This window comes from Salmo salar, chromosome ssa22, assembly GCF_905237065.1.
Source record: "Salmo salar chromosome ssa22, Ssal_v3.1, whole genome shotgun sequence".
Lineage (NCBI taxonomy): Eukaryota > Metazoa > Chordata > Actinopteri > Salmoniformes > Salmonidae > Salmo > Salmo salar.
In genome coordinates, this window is record NC_059463.1 from 18,472,840 (window position 1) to 18,490,697 (window position 17,858).

General features: G+C 41.3%; 1 protein-coding gene across 3 annotated transcripts; it reads left to right on the forward strand.

The window, feature by feature from the left end:
- The first annotated feature begins 554 nt into the window (after positions 1 to 554).
- On the forward strand, positions 555 to 16,249 carry LOC106583042 (EGF domain-specific O-linked N-acetylglucosamine transferase). 3 transcript variants are annotated; one of them, XM_014166798.2, is made up of 16 exons: positions 556 to 718; positions 2,819 to 3,071; positions 3,828 to 3,928; positions 4,082 to 4,190; positions 4,290 to 4,384; positions 4,630 to 4,734; positions 4,926 to 5,032; positions 6,683 to 6,786; positions 10,750 to 10,842; positions 10,927 to 10,998; positions 11,906 to 11,992; positions 13,967 to 14,035; positions 14,199 to 14,287; positions 14,526 to 14,645; positions 15,017 to 15,119; positions 15,365 to 16,249. In XM_014166798.2, exons 2-16 carry the CDS (start codon positions 2,877 to 2,879, stop codon positions 15,509 to 15,511), a joined length of 1,596 nt encoding a protein of 531 aa, XP_014022273.2. In that variant the 5' UTR covers positions 556 to 718; positions 2,819 to 2,876; the 3' UTR covers positions 15,512 to 16,249. The 3 variants fall into 3 exon arrangements, with proteins under 3 accessions (XP_014022276.2, XP_014022273.2, XP_014022275.2); XM_014166800.2 differs by having other exon boundaries at positions 14,226 to 14,287; positions 15,365 to 16,143; XM_014166801.2 differs by lacking the exon at positions 10,927 to 10,998 and having other exon boundaries at positions 555 to 718.
- Positions 16,250 to 17,858: the final 1,609 nt, after the last annotated feature.

The following is a 17,858-nucleotide window of genomic DNA, read 5'->3' on the forward strand; positions in this document are numbered from 1 at the left end:
GAATACTTCACGTCTTACATCAGGTTGGAGGAACAGAAAGGGTAGTAAAGATAGTATTTATTGCTTGCTTGCATTTTTCTTCAGAGGTATTATGTGTAGAGAACCAAACTGTGCCCTTGGTGTCACTGTATATGGCTGGACTAGGAAATCTGTTGAATTGAAGTTATGTTGTGTTGAAAGGCAAGGCAAAGGTAACCTGCAGATATCTCAGAAGAGGCATTTTCCTTGTAATTAAAAAAGAAAGCTATGATTTCATATCGTGTAAACATGAATAATGATACAATGGATGTTTGCACGAAAATGTTGTCTTTCCCTTAATTGTTTAACGTTGGACAAGAAAACCAGCTGTTATGCTATTCGAATTGATCGGAAAGAAAGTATTGCAGTGGTATGTATGTATGTCGTCACTCTACAAGATTTCTCACAGATCACATGTGGCATAGACATGAACGTGTTTATTTGCAAGATGCTTAAATATTACTATTTGGGGTTTAACATTAATAAATAAATACAATGTATTGGGATGGGTGATGATTCATTGTTGATATACGTTTTTTTCCCCCCAGAATTGTATGCAAATCTAACTGTAGATACACCACTTCTGCAAGTCGGAACTACATCCAACATCTCCACCTTGTGACTAATAGTACACTGCGTGCCGGTGTAAAGTTTCCGGTGTTATGGCGACCTGGAGTTTCTACATTTTAGTTTGCAGAAGGTAAGAGCCGGGTTTAATAAATGTGTAGTTTAGTCTTCTGATCGACCACATAAACTTTATTTTATTCACGGGAAGTTGATTTTGGAAGTTTGCAGATTCTATCACTTCACTCGGAATGCATTTAGTTGTGTACCAGCCATAGCGGTGCCACCAAAAAGTTCCGAACTGATGATATCTGGGTAGCGGGGCCGGGATGATTTATGGAGCAATGTGAAACTAATCCAGACGTTTTATTATGGGCGTTTTGTAATGGTCGTGTAATAATATTGCTGCAACTTGGTAAGGAGCTCTGGAGCAGTGATAGAACCCCGTAAACTTCAGATAATTATATATTGGTGAACAACTACTGAAAGTCGGATAATGTGTCAGTCACTGTGCGTGTATGGTTTATAGCGTGTGTTCCATTGTCGCAATCAATATAACGATTGTGTTGTGGAAGCAACAATTTATTCATTTGATACAGTAGCCGGCCTGCGACACTCCCTGAGAAACGTCTAGACGGATTTAATTTAAGGGAGCAACACTTTACACCAAAAACATATTTTTGAAGCCTCGTGGTGTTTCCCCACGGGCTCAAAAGCATCAGATTGAGGGGAAACAAATTGTCAAACAACGTAGCAGCCAAGTAGCCTACTATGGTGGTGTAACGGACAGCACTCTCCAAGGTGCTAATGAATTCAAAGCATTTTAGACGTCACTTCAGTATGCCCACGTACTTGAGTATAGCTGCGGGGTTTACACAGGTCTACATTTCTTATAGCCTAATTTTCTAGACATCAATGTACAGCAACATTTTTAGACTACACTGCAGAACACCCACCATATGCACACATACTATACTCAGCTGTGGGGCTTACAAGACCCGAATTCCATATAATGTTTATGACATCAATGTAGCACTAGAGCAAATATCACTTTATCGGAACATAATGTAACGACCCTGGGTTTATAAGCGCGGATATCGACTCTGCCGCTTGAGCAGGCTTTTGCGGCACAGTCGATAGCGCGCTGGACTTCGGGCTAGAAGGTCGAGGGTTCGAGACCTGCTCCCTGCAGTTGCATTACAATAACTTCAAATAAAATAATCAATGTAGACTACAGAAGAACACGCATGAGAATATATAGGCCTCCTACCTATGTGATAATATGAAGCACGTACTCAGATTTTTATTTTTTTTACCTCCCACAATGACTCTCCCCATCTCAAGTCCATTTAACTCCTGAGAGTCAAATTCTTGCTCAAAGCCATGAACGGGCATATGGCTGTAAAGTTTAGCCTCCTAAGGCTGTCCTGAAGACTGGCTGTAGTGTCTATATATATATTGTGTTAACCTGGGTGTCCTCGTTAGCCTTGTCTACAAGGCTTGCTGCCACCAAATGCGCCTTGGTTCAGGCATGTTCAAAACCCTTTTTTTCCCTGAGGGCTCACTAGCTGACCACTAATACCTGTGTCTAGATCAGTTACTTACACCATTGGCCCTCCCCATAACCTCTATCAACAAATAGAGCAGGTCTGGAGTCAGTGTGTCAGGATAGAATGATTACATAGAAGGATCACCACGCTTTTACATGATGGTCTTTCTGGAGGGCGGGAGAAATAACAAGGAGGCAACTTGATTTAATACTGATCGCTTTTATTCTAATGTCTAAAGTGTGAACAGTGGAATAATTAATAAATCATGCCGCGAGAGGTACCAGATCTGGGCAAATAGGTGCCGGAACAAACAAAGTCAAATCTGAGAGGTGGCGGATCCTGTTCCGGCAGGATCCGGCTCAAATTAAACACTGGTCATACCCGTCCTGCACTTGTTTTTTTTATGTCAATTTCCCCTATCCCAGACATGATTGCTTGAACAATGGCAGGAAAAAGGTCACAAATATTTCCTGCAACAGGACTTCTACTATATGGAGTTCAGATCTGCCTCAATGCAGATTCCCACACTATAGTCTTTTCCCACAAACTTGTAAACTGCGGTAGCCATCCCTTACCCTAGATTACAGTGTGTCTGCCTCTCTTGCTCTCTCTTACTCTCTCTCTCTCTCTCTCTCTCTCTCTCTCTCTCTCTCTCTCTCTCTCTCTCTCTCTCTCTCACTGCACAGAGTTTGTGCTGTGAGGTAAACCAAGGTGACTCTCGCATGTGTTTGTGTGGGACTGACTATGCTGCAGCTGGTAGCACTGGTCATGGTCTGTATTTACGCTGTGGTAACTGCTGAGGAAGCTGAGAACACCAACCACAAACCACTACTTCACTACAGCAGCCTCGCACTGCCACAGCACCATATCTCCTACTTCCTCCGCAATAACAAGAGAGTGGCCAGGCTCTGTCGAGAGGACCCGCTCTGCCCTTTTAAAGTAAGAACTGTACTTTCATTGGTTTTTAATAATACAGGGTGAGCTACTGTGTTATTATTACTGTATTATTATTAATTGGACTCGCCTACCTGTCAGACCTACTCTCCCCCTATGAACCTCCACGCACCTTATGTTCAAGCCACTCCAAACTACTCTATGGGGGACTGTGCCTTGTCCTCCCATGCACCACACCAATGGAACTCCCTTCCTGATAATCTCAGCGCTGTTCAGACCATTGTTTTTTTTTTAAAGCTAATCTCTATCGGCGGAACCTACCATTATGTCCTTCCTCCTAGACTTTGATTGTTGCTTTCCTGATATGGTTAGATATACAGTATTTCATTTTTTAAACTATTTTTATGTTTATTTGATTTTATGCACTTTGAGATTATTCTTGTGTAATGAAGCGCAAATTTGCAAATGTCATTTATTATTATTATTATTGTCAGTAATAGGGCCCTATGACTACCATGTTTGTTATCATCATACACAGTGTGGAGGGGGATTAGCTCATTTTAAATCTCTTGTCTAAGCAGCCATAGTCTTGTGGACAGAAAGTAACACTTAAGTTTAGAGCTTAAGCCTAAAACAATTGAAAGCTTACAGTGTTTGACAGTGACCACATACTGATGTTTTGTGTATCATGGTGGTACAAGTAGGCTGTTTTTAGTGGGATATTTTAAGTTCCATCCAAGTGTTTAGCATGTCTTTTAGTTTCTGCCTCCCCCTTCCCCACCCTTTAATGTTTTATAACAGGATGCTCTGCTGGATGTGTCGGCCTGCTGGGGGTATGAGAAGAACTGTGCCCCAGAGAACTGCTTTGGCTATCCTGTCTGCACCAGGGTTGACTCCGGATGGTACAATACAATCCCCCTCTCTGCATTCACTAACAACAATATTGTTTCATTTTATTCATTAGCGTATTGTGTCAAGCTCTTGTCATACATGTGGATGTGCATCATTTATTTCTGCCACTGGTTTGACCTAACAGAGCTCTTCGTCCTCCCTAGGGCCAGCTCGTTGGAGGCAGCTCAGGAGCTGTTCTGGAAACAGGCAGACTTTGGTTACGTCAGGGAGCGCCTTAGTGAGATGAAGACTCTCTGCAAGGCCACCAATCCTGTAAACCCTTCCTCCTCTAGTGCAGCTGCACACAGGACTCAGGAATCCACACTGATAAACAGAAAATATGTTTGCTAAACGCTCACATTTTATTTCTAGGGAGACTCGTCTCTGAAATGCACCAGCCACACTCGCTTCTGCAGGGCAACCAATCTGTACTTGGACCTGCGGAACCCTCGCAGGGGTCATGAGAGGTCAGTGTACCCTTGGGGACACGTCTTGTCTAGAGCCCCATCTGGATTCCTTGTTTTCCTGTGTGGGAAGAATCCTAGTACTTCAGTTTTTATTGAGTCTTTCTTACATTTGCTTGTCTCTTCATCGTCATTGACCTGACAGGCAGGATAGGTGAAAGCAGTATGACAGACCCTCCTCTTGGCCTAATGAACGAAATTATAATAAAATGAAAGAAGTGTGGGACTCACCTGTGTTTTCTCTGCAGGTATAAGGAGGACTTTCTCCAGGAGGGGGAGATTGGGGGGCGTTGCAGTCTGAACCGCCGAGCGCTGGCCGCAGAAGGAGAGCACAAGAGCCCTCTGCAGTCCTGGTGAGACAACACATAGATTCCTTATGACCTTCTCTGAACTGTCAGATTCATATCAAGGTTTCTTCTTACTAAGAACATTTCTCTCTGTAACAAAAGTAAAACGGTTCAATTTGATTGATTGATGGTCACGTCTGTGACTATGAATAACACAGGCATGATATACTCTGAAACGCATGTTTTCCCCTCCCAAGGTATGCTGAACTACAGACATACACAGAGCTGGACTTCAAACCCACAGATGAAGAGCACTGTGACATCATCTTTGAGAAACCTACTGTATTCATGAAGCTTGATGCAGGTGGGCACAGTCTTCATGCCTTTTTCGTACAATATCAAATAACACATTCTGTTTGCGTACACTGTAGTGACCATATAAATAAAATGAATAGAACATGCTTGGAACCCTGGCAATTTGACTGCAAGCTCATGGGTACACTCGCAATGGCTGCCTGGTATTGTGATGCAATCATTTCCATGATATTTAAAAATGTTCTATCATCTGATGCTGGGTTGCCATGGTAATGTAGAATGTTCATTCAAATGATGCTAACTGATGTGGGTCATGTAATGGAATGTATTTTTTGCCATGTCAGTTGAGTTGACTCAACAAATCACAGCACAGATTGAAGGGTAAACCTCCGGCTTTTACTTTCTGGCATGGTCTAGGTTGAAGATTGAGAAGGTTAAGATAATATAATAATTCCATGCAGAAGCGTTCGGAAATAAACAAATTCATTGGGCCAGCACCGGAGTGAAAATGACTGGAAGTGAATGTTAGCAGTACAGAAAGTTTGCCATGAAAGTGGAAAATATACCCAATCGTAGTGAATTTCAGCTAACTAGTCTGCAAACACATAGCCTAACTGTTTTAATGTCATTCTATTTAAATGTCTTTCAGATTATCTACAGCCACTTTATTACCTGATTTCCCGACCGCATGTCATGTTTTCAATACTAATCCTTTAGTATTAGCAATGGTACTGGTCCAATGAATGTGCTTATTTTCTAACGTTAATGCATAAAATTATTACGATGTCATAACCTGTATTTTTTCGACTTAGGAATGGGTACACTCAAAATGTCTGCCAGTTCAGCTATGATGTCATTAATGACAAGAATGGAGATGGCCTATCTATGCATTCTATTTCTATGGTAGTGACACGGGAAAGCCGAGGTCACACGAAGCAATCTGGACACAATTGATGTTGTTGCAACAATGTTGCATCTGGGTTGCTCCGTGTGTCACCCCCCAAACAATAGCCTGCAACTTAGTTGCATTGCATCACAAGAGACATAATCAATCCTATTTCCCGCAGCTGACTCTATACAATGTCCAATCAGTGAGCAGAAAAATGTTGACATGACTTGTCATATTGTGCCGTTCGGAACTTCGACCGAGTTGTGAGGTCAACATAGCTGTCAGTGCTGCTGCAAACTGCGACAAAAGAGACATGCCAAATGGGAAATGCATAAAAAACTCTAGATATCATGGCTAGTCATGTATATGGTCTGCCAGTCAATAAACATTTTTAAAAGTAAACCCAGACCTTTCTCTGTCCAGTTTCAACTGAAATTGTCCAACATGAACTGCACTATCTAGCTAGCTTAGCTTGTCGCTACCTTGGTTAGCTATCTAGCTATCTTGGTAAAACCTGTTAGGAAAATAGGCAACATTTTGCTAGCTAGGTAAATTGTACAGCCAGCATTTTGTCTATGTCGATGCTGTTACAATTACCAAACGTTTGAATAAACAAATAATTTATGAAACCATGATGTGATGTGTGACAGGATTGGATGTTGCATGCAATTTCATGCAAACCTGCTGGAGATGTCACTTGTAACTTGCATCTGCAACAGAAATTGCATCCAAATTGCTTTGCGTGACACAGCCTTAACAGAGGTACTGAGTGAGATGTGATGGATCAACCTGAATGTGTGTTTTTGGCAGGGGTTAACATGTACCATCATTTCTGTGACTTTGTCAACCTGTACATCTCCCAGCACATCAACAACTCCTTCAGCAGAGACATCAAAATCCTCATGTGGGACACAGTAAGTACAATATTCTGCAGCCCATCTCAATTTCACTGATCTGAGACGATTGAATAAGTGCAAGAAATATGGTGATGGCTTAGCTGGGCCCTCCAATAGACTAATTAGAGATTCCACCATGTTGCTGTCACCTCGCAAGCTGAATGTTTTGTCCAAAGGTGTTTGTACAAAAAGAAGCAAGAGAATGGTTGTTTACCAGAGTGTTGTGTATCGATGTGCTGTGTTTCACATTTGACCACTTGCTTGTGGAGGAGATTAAGGTGAAGCAGTGGGTGTAAAACAGAATGATTTATGGGAAACTTTATCCTGTCTTTTGTTCCCCCTTCTCTCTGTGGAGGCGAAGAATAAGGATAGAGGGAGGGAGAGAAAATGACAGCGAGATGGAAAGGAATGGCCTTTCATCTAACAATAGTGAGCAAGGTCTGTTCGGTTTCAGTTTGATAATAAAACAAGGTCTGTTCGGTTTCAGTTTGATAATAAAACAAGGTCTGTTCGGTTTCAGTTTGATAATAAAACAAGGTCGGTTCGGTTTCAGTTTGATAATAAAACAAGGTCTGTTCGGTTTCAGTTTGATAATAAAACAAGGTCTGTTCGGTTTCAGTTTGATAATAAAACAAGGTCTGTTCGGTTTCAGTTTGATAATAAAACAAGGTCTGTTCGGTTTCAGTTTGATAATAAAACAAGGTCTGTTCGGTTTCAGTTTGATAATAAAGCAAGGTCGGTTCGGTTTCAGTTTGATAATAAAGCAAGGTCGGTTCGGTTTCAGTTTGATAATAAAACAAGGTCGGTTCGGTTTCAGTTTGATAATAAAGCAAGGTCGGTTCGGTTTCAGTTTGATAATAAAACAAGGTCTGTTCGGTTTCAGTTTAATAATAAAGCAAGGTCTGTTCGGTTTCAGTTTGATAATAAAACAAGGTCTGTTCGGTTTCAGTTTGATAATAAAGCAAGGTCTGTTCGGTTTCAGTTTGATAATAAAACAAGGTTTGTTCGGTTTCAGTTTGATAATTAAGCAAGGTCTGTTCGGTTTCAGTTTGATAATAAAGCAAGGTCTGTTCGGTTTCAGTTTGATAATAAAACAAGGTCGGTTCGGTTTCAGTTTGATAATAAAGCAAGGTCTGTTCGGTTTCAGTTTGATAATAAAACAAGGTCGGTTCGGTTTCAGTTTGATAATTAAGCAAGGTCGGTTCGGATTCAGTTTGATAATTAAGCAAGGTCTGTTCGGTTTCAGTTTGATAATAAAACAAGGTCGGTTCGGTTTCAGTTTGATAATAAAACAAGGTCGGTTCGGTTTCAGTTTGATAATAAAGCAAGGTCGGTTCGAATTTAGTTTGATAATTAAGCAAGGTCTGTTCGGTTTCAGTTTGATAATAAAACAAGGTCGGTTCGGTTTCAGTTTGATAATAAAGCAAGGTCGGTTCGGTTTCAGTTTGATAATAAAACAAGGTTGGTTCGGTTTCAGTTTGATAATAAAGCAAGGTCGGTTCGGTTTCAGTTTGATAATAAAACAAGGTTTGTTCGGTTTCAGTTTGATAATAAAACAAGGTCTGTTCGGTTTCAGTTTGATAATAAAACAAGGTTTGTTCGGTTTCAGTTTGATAATAAAACAAGGTCTGTTCGGTTTCAGTTTGATAATTAAGCAAGGTCTGTTCGGTTACAGTTTGATAATAAAACAAGGTTTGTTCGGTTTCAGTTTGATAATAGAACAAGGTTGGTTCGGTTTCAGTTTGATAATAAAGCAAGGTCTGTTCGGTTTCAGTTTGATAATAAAACAAGGTCGGTTCGGTTTCAGTTTGATAATAAAACAAGGTCGGTTCGGTTTCAGTTTGATAATAAAGCAAGGTCGGTTCGGATTCAGTTTGATAATTAAGCAAGGTCGGTTCGGTTTCAGTTTGATAATAAAACAAGGTCGGTTCGGTTTCAGTTTGATAATAAAACAAGGTCGGTTCGGTTTCTGTTTGATAATTAAGCAAGGTCAGTTAGGGTTTCAGTTCGATAATAAAGCAAGGTCGGTTCGGTTTCAGTTTGATAATAGAACAAGGTCGGTTCGGTTTCAGTTTGATAATTTAGCAAGGTCCATTTTGTTTTCGATTTTTTTAATTTATTTTTTTACATTAAATGCGCTATGCATTGTGTGGGTTGAATGCTGTTACAACACAGAATAAAACAATAATATTAAGTCTTGTGTTGGTAAGTGATGGTGTGACTGCCCATTACTGCTTATCACTTATTAACCATCATTTATTCACATTACTTTAATCAAATATTTCAGTTGTTTATTTTACATTTGTTTTATTTGATTACTTTATTATTTAATTCCAAGTTATCATCTCATCTAGAGAGCTGCTGCCTATGCTGTCTGACAAAATAACTATTTTAGTAGTTCTTCAAAGTAAATAAGGCATACTTTTATGACTGCTGAATACCAAATATCAGTCACTTAGATTCTATCTTTTCAGGTAGAGATACACTATATATCAAATCTAATCTTATTTGTCACATGCGCCGAGTACAACAGGTGTAGACCTTACAGTGAAATGCTTACTTATATACAAAAGTATGTGGACATGCTTCAAATTTGTGGATTTGGCTATTTCAGCCACACCTGTTGCTGACCGTCTAGGAGCAACAATGACTCAGCCGCGAAGTGGTAGGCCACACAAGCTCACAGAACAGAACCGCAGATTGCTGAAGCGCGTAGCGTGTAAAAATTGCATGTCTTCGGATGCAACACTCACTACCGAGTTCCAAGCTAACCCAAACTCTGGAAGCAACGTCAGCCCCATAACTGTTCGTTGGGAGCTTCGTGAAATTTCCATGGCCAATCAGCCGCACACACGCCTAAGAACACAATGTGCAATGCCAAGCGTCGGCTGGAGTGGTGTAAAGCTCGGTGCCAATGGACTCTGGAGCAGTGGAAATGCGTTCTCTGGAGTGATGAATCACGCTTCACCATCTGGCAGTCTGATGAATGAATCTGGGTTTGGCGGATGCCAGGAGAACGCTACCTGCCGAGTGAATAGTGTCAACTGTAAAGTTTAGTGGAGGAGGAATAATGCTCTGGGGCTTTTTTTCATGGTTTGGGCGAGGCCCATTAGTTCCAGTGAAGGGAAATCTTAATGCTACAGCATACAATGACATTCTAGACGATTCTGTGCTTCCAACTTTGTGGCATCAGTTTGAGGAAGGCCCTTTCCTGTTTCAGCATGACAATGCCCATACAGAAATGGTTGGTCAAGATCAGTGTGGAAGAACTTGACTGGCCTGCGCAGAGCCCTGACCTCAACCCCATCGAACACCTTTGGGATGAACTGGAATGCTGAATGTGAGCCAGGCCTAATCGCCCAACATCAGTGCCCGACCTCATTAATGCTCTTGTGGCTGAATGGAAGCAAGTCCCACAGCAATGTTCCAACATCTAGTGGAAAGCCTTCCCAGAAGAGTAGAGGCTGTTATAGCAGAAAAGGGGGGACCAACTCCATATCAATGCCCATGATTTTGGAATGAGATGCTCGTTGAGCAGGTGTCCACATACTTTTGGCCATGTAGTGTACCTTGTGAAGCAACTGTTCTCTATCCCTCTTGGTCGCGCATTCCAATAACAGCTCCATTTCAGTTTTCCCCTCCCCACTCAGACCACTCACAGAAAGTCTTAGCAAAATTCCTGCTTGATCATTTTCTCTTTGTTAAGAAGCTATTTTTGTTTCTTTTTGACAATTTTAATTTAAAACCACAGTAAGGTACTTAATTGTTACCCAGAAATGATTTGATATTCAGATAAAATCGGCTGCATTGGACCTTTAATCAGGTGGCTGACTGCTGGGCAAGTACAGTTCTAATGAAACATGCGCCATAATTCAAAACAGTGTTTCATAATACTCTATGAAATCTGACATTAAGTTTAGCCAGTCGGATGAAGCAACTGAATTTCAGTCATCTTTCTGATGTATTTTTCTTCCTTCTCAGAGTTTTTATGGATATGGGGATCTGTTCAGTGAGACCTGGAAGGCTTTCTCTGACTATGACATCATCCATCTGAAGACTTTTGACACTAAAAGGGTAAGAGAGAGAGAGAGAGTGTGTGCGTGTGTGTGGGTGTGCGGTCGTTCATGGTTGTATAACCTATCCATTACCTTGAAACAGGTGTGCTTCAAAGATGTGGTGTTTTCCCTGCTCCCCAGGATGAGATATGGGCTGTTCTATAACACACCTCTGGTTCGTATTCTGTCTGTATCTCTTTATGTGTAATGAAAATATAGAGATAGGATTGCGCCGCCTATGAGGAAATCTGAATCCATTTGAGCTGCTTGGGTTGTCCCTGCCTTTCTGACTCCGTGCCTTCCTCCGTGCCTTCTCTTATTTTGATCACACAGGCTTTATGTCCGGGTTTTTTTTCTTTCATGCTTCTCGCCTCCTCATGCCATTTTCCTTTATCATCTGTTATCCAGTTTGGTCATAACTCATAACATGTCATTTGGGTCAAATATTTATGCTATGTACTCATCATCTCCAGCTCTTAAGTTATTTAAATGATAATTTCAAGGAGATTTGTGTAAAGATGGTATCATTTAAATACGTAGGTCTAGGGGGGTCAGCCTTGAGGTGTGAAATATTGATAGGTTAGCCTCATATCTGATGCCTTGGATTGCTCCTGCTGCTTATGTCATGTTTATATTCATGTGTTTATATTTATGACTGCTGTGCTCTGGCCTGTAGGAGGGAATCATAGACCTGTGCTAGGCATGGCTTTAAATGTTGTGTTTTTCTGTGTGGGTATGGAATGTGTTTGGATTTGTCAGATTTCTATCAAAATACAATTCTCAGTGTGTGTGTGTGTGTGTGTGTGTGTGTGTGTGCGTGCGTGCGTGTGTGTGAGGGACATTGAGTGTGTGTGTACATGCGTGTGTGTAAGGGACATTGTGTGTGTGTGTGTGTGTGTGTGTGTGTGTGTGTGTGTGTGTGTGTGTGTGTGTGTGTGTGTGTGTGTGTGTGTGTGTGTGTGTGTGTGTGTGTGTGTGTGTGTGTGTGTGTGTGTGTGTGTGTGTGTGTGCGTGCGCGTGCGTGCGTGCGTGCGGGACAGACAGAGGGAGCTAATGGATTTGTCTTGGTGTGTTAATGGCAGATATCTGACTGCCACAGTGAAGGGATGTTCAGGGCCTTCTCCCAGTATGTTCTATATCGACTCAACATTCCACAGGATGGACCCAAGGTAAGGAATACTGACCACACATGCACACACACCTTTTCTTCACTGGTCTGTAGCTCACCGATACAGGCTTTACTGGTCTTTACGACCCCAGACTGAGTGCATTTGACTGTATCTTTACGACCACTGAAGACGGTTGCGAGGATGCAGCTCATTGTGTATTCACGGCTGATGCTAAGAATATGCTAACAGCCTTCCTGTGAGATGGCAGTGCTTGCGATACCGTCTCCCAGCTGAATAAGAGGTGTGCCCGGCCCTGACCCCCTCTCAGCTCCTCTCAGCTCCTCCTTTCATCCCTCTGATTAATGGTCCAGGGAGACACCAGACTGCTCCTCTCTACCATTGTGTTCTACTCATCACAATATCAGCTCTCCTTATGCACACACTGCTGTTTCATGTCATCCATCTAATATGCTTTTATAGTTGGGTAAATGCACGTATTTGGCATTATGTGGTGTGTTCCCTCTGGGTTACTCCTGACAGTCTGTGTGGTTTGTGGCTGATCACTTTCACAGTTTCTCTTTTTTTAACTTTAGGAGTTGTATCTTCCTCAGGCTATTTTCAACTCAGATGGTACAATGCCAGTGAGACTGAAATTGAGTTTTGTAGGACTTTTAGCCACTAGATGGTGATGCTGTATAGGACATTTGCTCTCTCACTTGTTATATCAACTCTCTGTGCTGTAGCTCTATATAATGTGTAAAAAAATGTAATATAAAATACTGTAGAAAACTCCCACTTCACCTCTGGATGGGAGCCTGCCCCTTATTGGTTGTGGGGGTTTTCTACAAGTACATCAAATTGAGATTAAGGTCCTTGAAAAGCTATGGACGGGTTTACAGTTTTTCTTAATCACATACAAGCATTTTTGGGATCTGAGTTGAAAAGCATCTATAGCAGCAATGTTCAAATGCTCAAATCCATTTACAGAACTTCAGATCATTTTCTTGCCTTTGTGCCTGTGTTGCATATCTTAGACACACTTTTGCTAAACGTTAAATGCAGATGTCATCATTGAATACAACATTCAATGTTAAGTGAATTTTACGACATTGTTTTGATTGAAAGATAAATGTGTGAAATTGTGTTCACGGTTTCCAGTAATGAGTAAATACTTGTGCACTAACGTCTAAATCACCACCTCAGTGTCATACCATGCACAATATAGGGAACGATCTAGGCAATGGGGAACAAGTTTAGATAAAAAAATGTTTTTACCACATGTAAAGATGTGGCCTTCCATTATAGAGCTTTGATGTGGATTGAGGGATTTACATTCATATCAGTTGTGTTCACCTTTCCTTTCCTTATTTATATTGTGTTTCTGTGCGCCAATGAAAAGTCTACAAAACAATGAGCCAATCAACCTTTGTATTGAATACATGGAATTTGATTGTGATGATACCGATGAATGAATCCTTATTGCTTCTTTTTTATTTGACTTTTTATCAGAAATAATATTTGATTTGATGTATATTAAATTGTTTAGTGAAACATGCATAAAAGGAGTGTAATTGCCCATAATTGTACACCTTTGGATAGTTGTAATTCCAGTTTTGATCATCATGATTTAGTGACTGCTAAGAACATGTATTAATCTACTGAGATTTTAAAAAGACAGACTAACTTTCTGTTTTGTCTGCTTGGACTCGATCTTTTTTATTTTTATGAATGCATTTGCCATTTTGATGGTATAATATAATTTTCATGAATATACTGTATTAATGTTTTGAGAAGGCAACCACATTTTGAAAGTGCATTTACTGTTTTGCAAAAGGCCACAGAGTTCTGGTTCTTTTAGACTGTTTTGAAAATCGACAAAGTTTTTCCAAGAATGCTTTTACACGATTGAGAAAAACTGGATTACGTGAAATGCTGGAGTTCATCTTTTGCGATTTCTGTTAATGCACCATATCCAATATAGATGTCCTATTTATATCATCTCACTACTCCTGATCTCCCTGCTCCTGGTTTCAGGAGGGGAAGATTCGTGTCACGTTGTTAGCACGCAGCACAGACTACCGTAAGATATTAAACCAGCAGGAGGTGAGTCCAGTCTGAGGCAGCACTGCCCACTTCTCCCTCCCTCAATTGATTTACTGCCTCCTCCAGCTCTTAACTGGCCATTTAAAATCTTATTTAAACTGGCGGAGTAAAATGCCTGTGATTTATGCGGCCGGTGTCTGTGTTTGTTCCTCTCATTGATCAGAGAATGCATCTCACTGTGTTCATACAGCTCGCAAATGCCCTGAAGACCTGGCCTTCACTCGAGGTCAAAGTGGTGGATTACAAATACAAGTGAGTGTGAACAGTTTGTATTCTTTAGATGCATTATTGGTGGATAAATGATATGGTACTGCTGGAGGACATAAGGCAGCAGCACAAAGGGAATTGAGTAACAGGTGTATTTTATTGCCTGACACCGCTATAAGAGTGGGGTAAATATTGAGTGGTGTACTATGTTGGAGTGAAGTCAGTAGGGGTATTATGAGTTAAGTAGTAAGTTAAATGTCATAACTGTCTGTCTTGTCTGTAGGGACGTCCCTTTCCTGGAACAACTCAGGATTACCCACAACTCTGACATCTTCATCGGGATTCATGGGGCGGGACTTACTCACCTGCTCTTCCTCCCTGATTGGGCCGTCATCTTTGAGCTGTGAGTGACACTGTTCAGTCTGTCTGTGTGTGTCTAAAACAGCTTTAGGTCTTTGGGTTTTTCTGGGTCTGTGTATCTGTCTGTTCCTCTGGATCCTTGTCTGTCTGTCCGTCCGTCCATGCTCTGTGAATGGTGTAGTACGGGCCAACAGGGCAGAGCGCTCCCTGAGCCGTCTGTGCTGGATATAGTGCTATCTGTGTGATGGGTCTGGCAGCATGCTGTGCTCTGTTAGCCCTTAGCCATGAGGTGCAGCAGTGAAATACGGCCTAATTAAACAGGCATTCATCAGGCCGGGCCATGCAGGGCTGGGAGGCATACTGAGAGAAGAGAGTGAGAGCAGGAGATAAAGTGTCTGCATCTGTTCTCCACAGATATAACTGTCAGGATGAGAGCTGCTATCGAGATCTGGCTCGGCTGCGGGGGATCCGATATGCGACTTGGCAAAAAAGGGACAAAGTGCTCCCAGAGGATAAGGTGGGACACTCCAGTACCGCTCCTGCCACCTCCACCTAACTCACTGCCCCAGGTCCCCAGAGACACCTTACCAATCCTCACCTGTAGCTGCAGCATGTACTACCAGACTCATCTGTCATTTTGTCTTTAGTATATACACTGGCATTGCCTCGCACAGACACTCACAAATCACCGACCTGCAGTGTTCATAACGACTCTTTCTTTCACCCCCCCCCCCCACACACACACACACATTTCACAAACAGGGTCACCATCCCACCCTGGGGGCGCATCCTAAATTCACCAACTACTCCTTTGACGTGGAGGAGTTCATGCGTCTGGTGCTGAAAGCAGCAGACTACGTCCTGAACCACCCCGAGTGGAAGCCCCGGCCTAGCCGTGATGAACTGTAAGCCCCCAGCAGCAGAAGGAATACAGGACAGTCGGGTGAAGTCAAACCCCCGGACTCAAACACAGCCATCTTAGAAATCTAAAAGTACATTTTAACACTTAAGACGTTGTATATTATCAAGGTTAAATTTAAGTTAACAACATTGCTTTTCAGCTATTTATTACCTGCCAACACAGCCCAGGGTACATCTCAATAGAGATAATAAAGGCCAATCAAATGGCCTTGGCAAACCTTATGAGTGCCTGCTACCATTTTCCTTGCTAGAGAAAAGTATACACTCCTTACAACAATTGCCACATTTGTATTACATGCTGCCACTGGTGTGGTTACCAGAAAGAACATTTGTTTCATTTCTAAACAATGTGCTTGTTTTCTGATAAAGTTGTGTGTGACAGGCAGGGATGGAACTTTCAGCATGTTGTGTATGTACCAGTTTGAACAACACTTCAGAATGGTCTTTGCAGGTATTTTCTAGTCCCTATCGCACACAAACTATCGAATTAATCTAAAGCTCACTGTTTTATTTATGAGAAAGGGAGTCAGACCTTTTGGTCGATGTTTTGCAAAGACTTGTAAAGTCATTTTATAATTCAAGGCCATGGAAACATTTTGAAATAAATATTTTCAATTTAACCCTAAAAGTGGCAACTTATTTTTGTTGATGACCAAATTGGTAATGATTGCAAAGGAACACCTGTCAAGCAGTAAAATAATAAAATAAAAAACTTTTGTAACACAAGTAAATAGCTTTAATTCTGCAAAACAAACATATATTTGACATTTTTAACACATTTGTAGTCAAGTTTATGTTAAAAAAATATATGCTTTTGTGTGTCTCATGTTTTTAACAGTTATTTGGATAAATTTCACCCGTAGCAACTGAAAAATGTGTTTCTGTGATACTCAAGGGCTGAGAAATGACAGATTGAGCCAGTCTGACATACCGATACGACCTAAAATGGCAGCCGATATGGGCGGTATGATCAGATTTTTGGAAAGATATGGGCTGTCAACTCAGTTCCAATTTAATCTGAAAGATGAGACTCTCACCTTGGTATAGAGACATTGACTGGAAGCTTAATATTTATTTACATTTTTTGGGGAGTGGTGCCATATGTATATCTTTTCAGGGTACATGCATCGACTTCTGTGCTATATGTGATGCTTTTATGAAAAAGTGCACACTTGAATAAACATTTTCAGAAAGATTATTTTTTATTTATTCCAAATTAAGACAGAAATCACAGTAAATTGTGGGTTTTTTTGTCAGTAACTAGTTGCTTGACAAAGACTTACAGTTTCAGAAGGACCAAAAATAGGGTTTATAAATGATGTTTTTGACACTTGGGTTCCAAATGTACTCGTTGGCGCTAAGCATCAGTGATTTTATTAATCATAATTTTTGTCAATCTTTGATGGTGACCATGAACAGAAACACTCTGAACTTTTCCAAAAGAATTGCTGATCTCAAACAGTTATTTTCTGTGGGTTTCATTATTTTACTTAGCTGGGGACTGGGGAAAAGGGCACTGTTTCAGATCTTTCTGTAAAAACCATAAATCTGTCTGACCTCAAAACCGCCACACCTGTGCATTTGGTGACACCGGTTCACCGCTAGATGGCAGCAGAACACCACACATTAGTCAACAGATGAGTTTATTCCAGGATTACACAGCAGAGGATTGCACGATGTGTGGAACTGCATTGATTGGCCTGAGACTGCTTTCTTTATATAGTGTGTTAAACTCCTGTGTAATCTGGGTCAGGTTTTAGTCAGTTGATTATCATATGATGAAGGCTAGGCTAGCTCTTAAATATGAATCGGGCTACGTAGCTGATGTTCTAAAGGGTTGTCAGCAGTTGTACCCCGTTCAAAACACTAACACAGAAAATATCATGTAGGCAGGCCTATATGAGCTGCTCTTGACAGATGTTGTGGCTGAACTTTCCCAATATTGACAGCCTGTCTGGGATGAACACTATTTATGGGTCGGGTCAGGTTACGGCCAGTGACCTCAAATAAAATAAGAATTTCTATGCGGGGGATCAAAAGTGGGGAAACCAGGGATGTATGCCCTCAATAACCTTCATGGCAGCAGAGAGCAGAGGGGTATCCTACGAAGCAAGTTAGATCTACTCCAGATTTTCTAAAGCTAACTAGTTTCAGTTAGCTTCTCACTCAAACTCGTGCTTCATCTGCCTACGATGACGGTGGGAATATCTCGTCCGCCTGCCGCTAGCAGGCTTCTAACTGCAGGTGCATGTCGGCTGGCTAGTGGAATACGAACTCTTCGCTGAGAGAATGATGAAACATCAACCAATGGGTGAGTTAGTGCCACATTTTCATT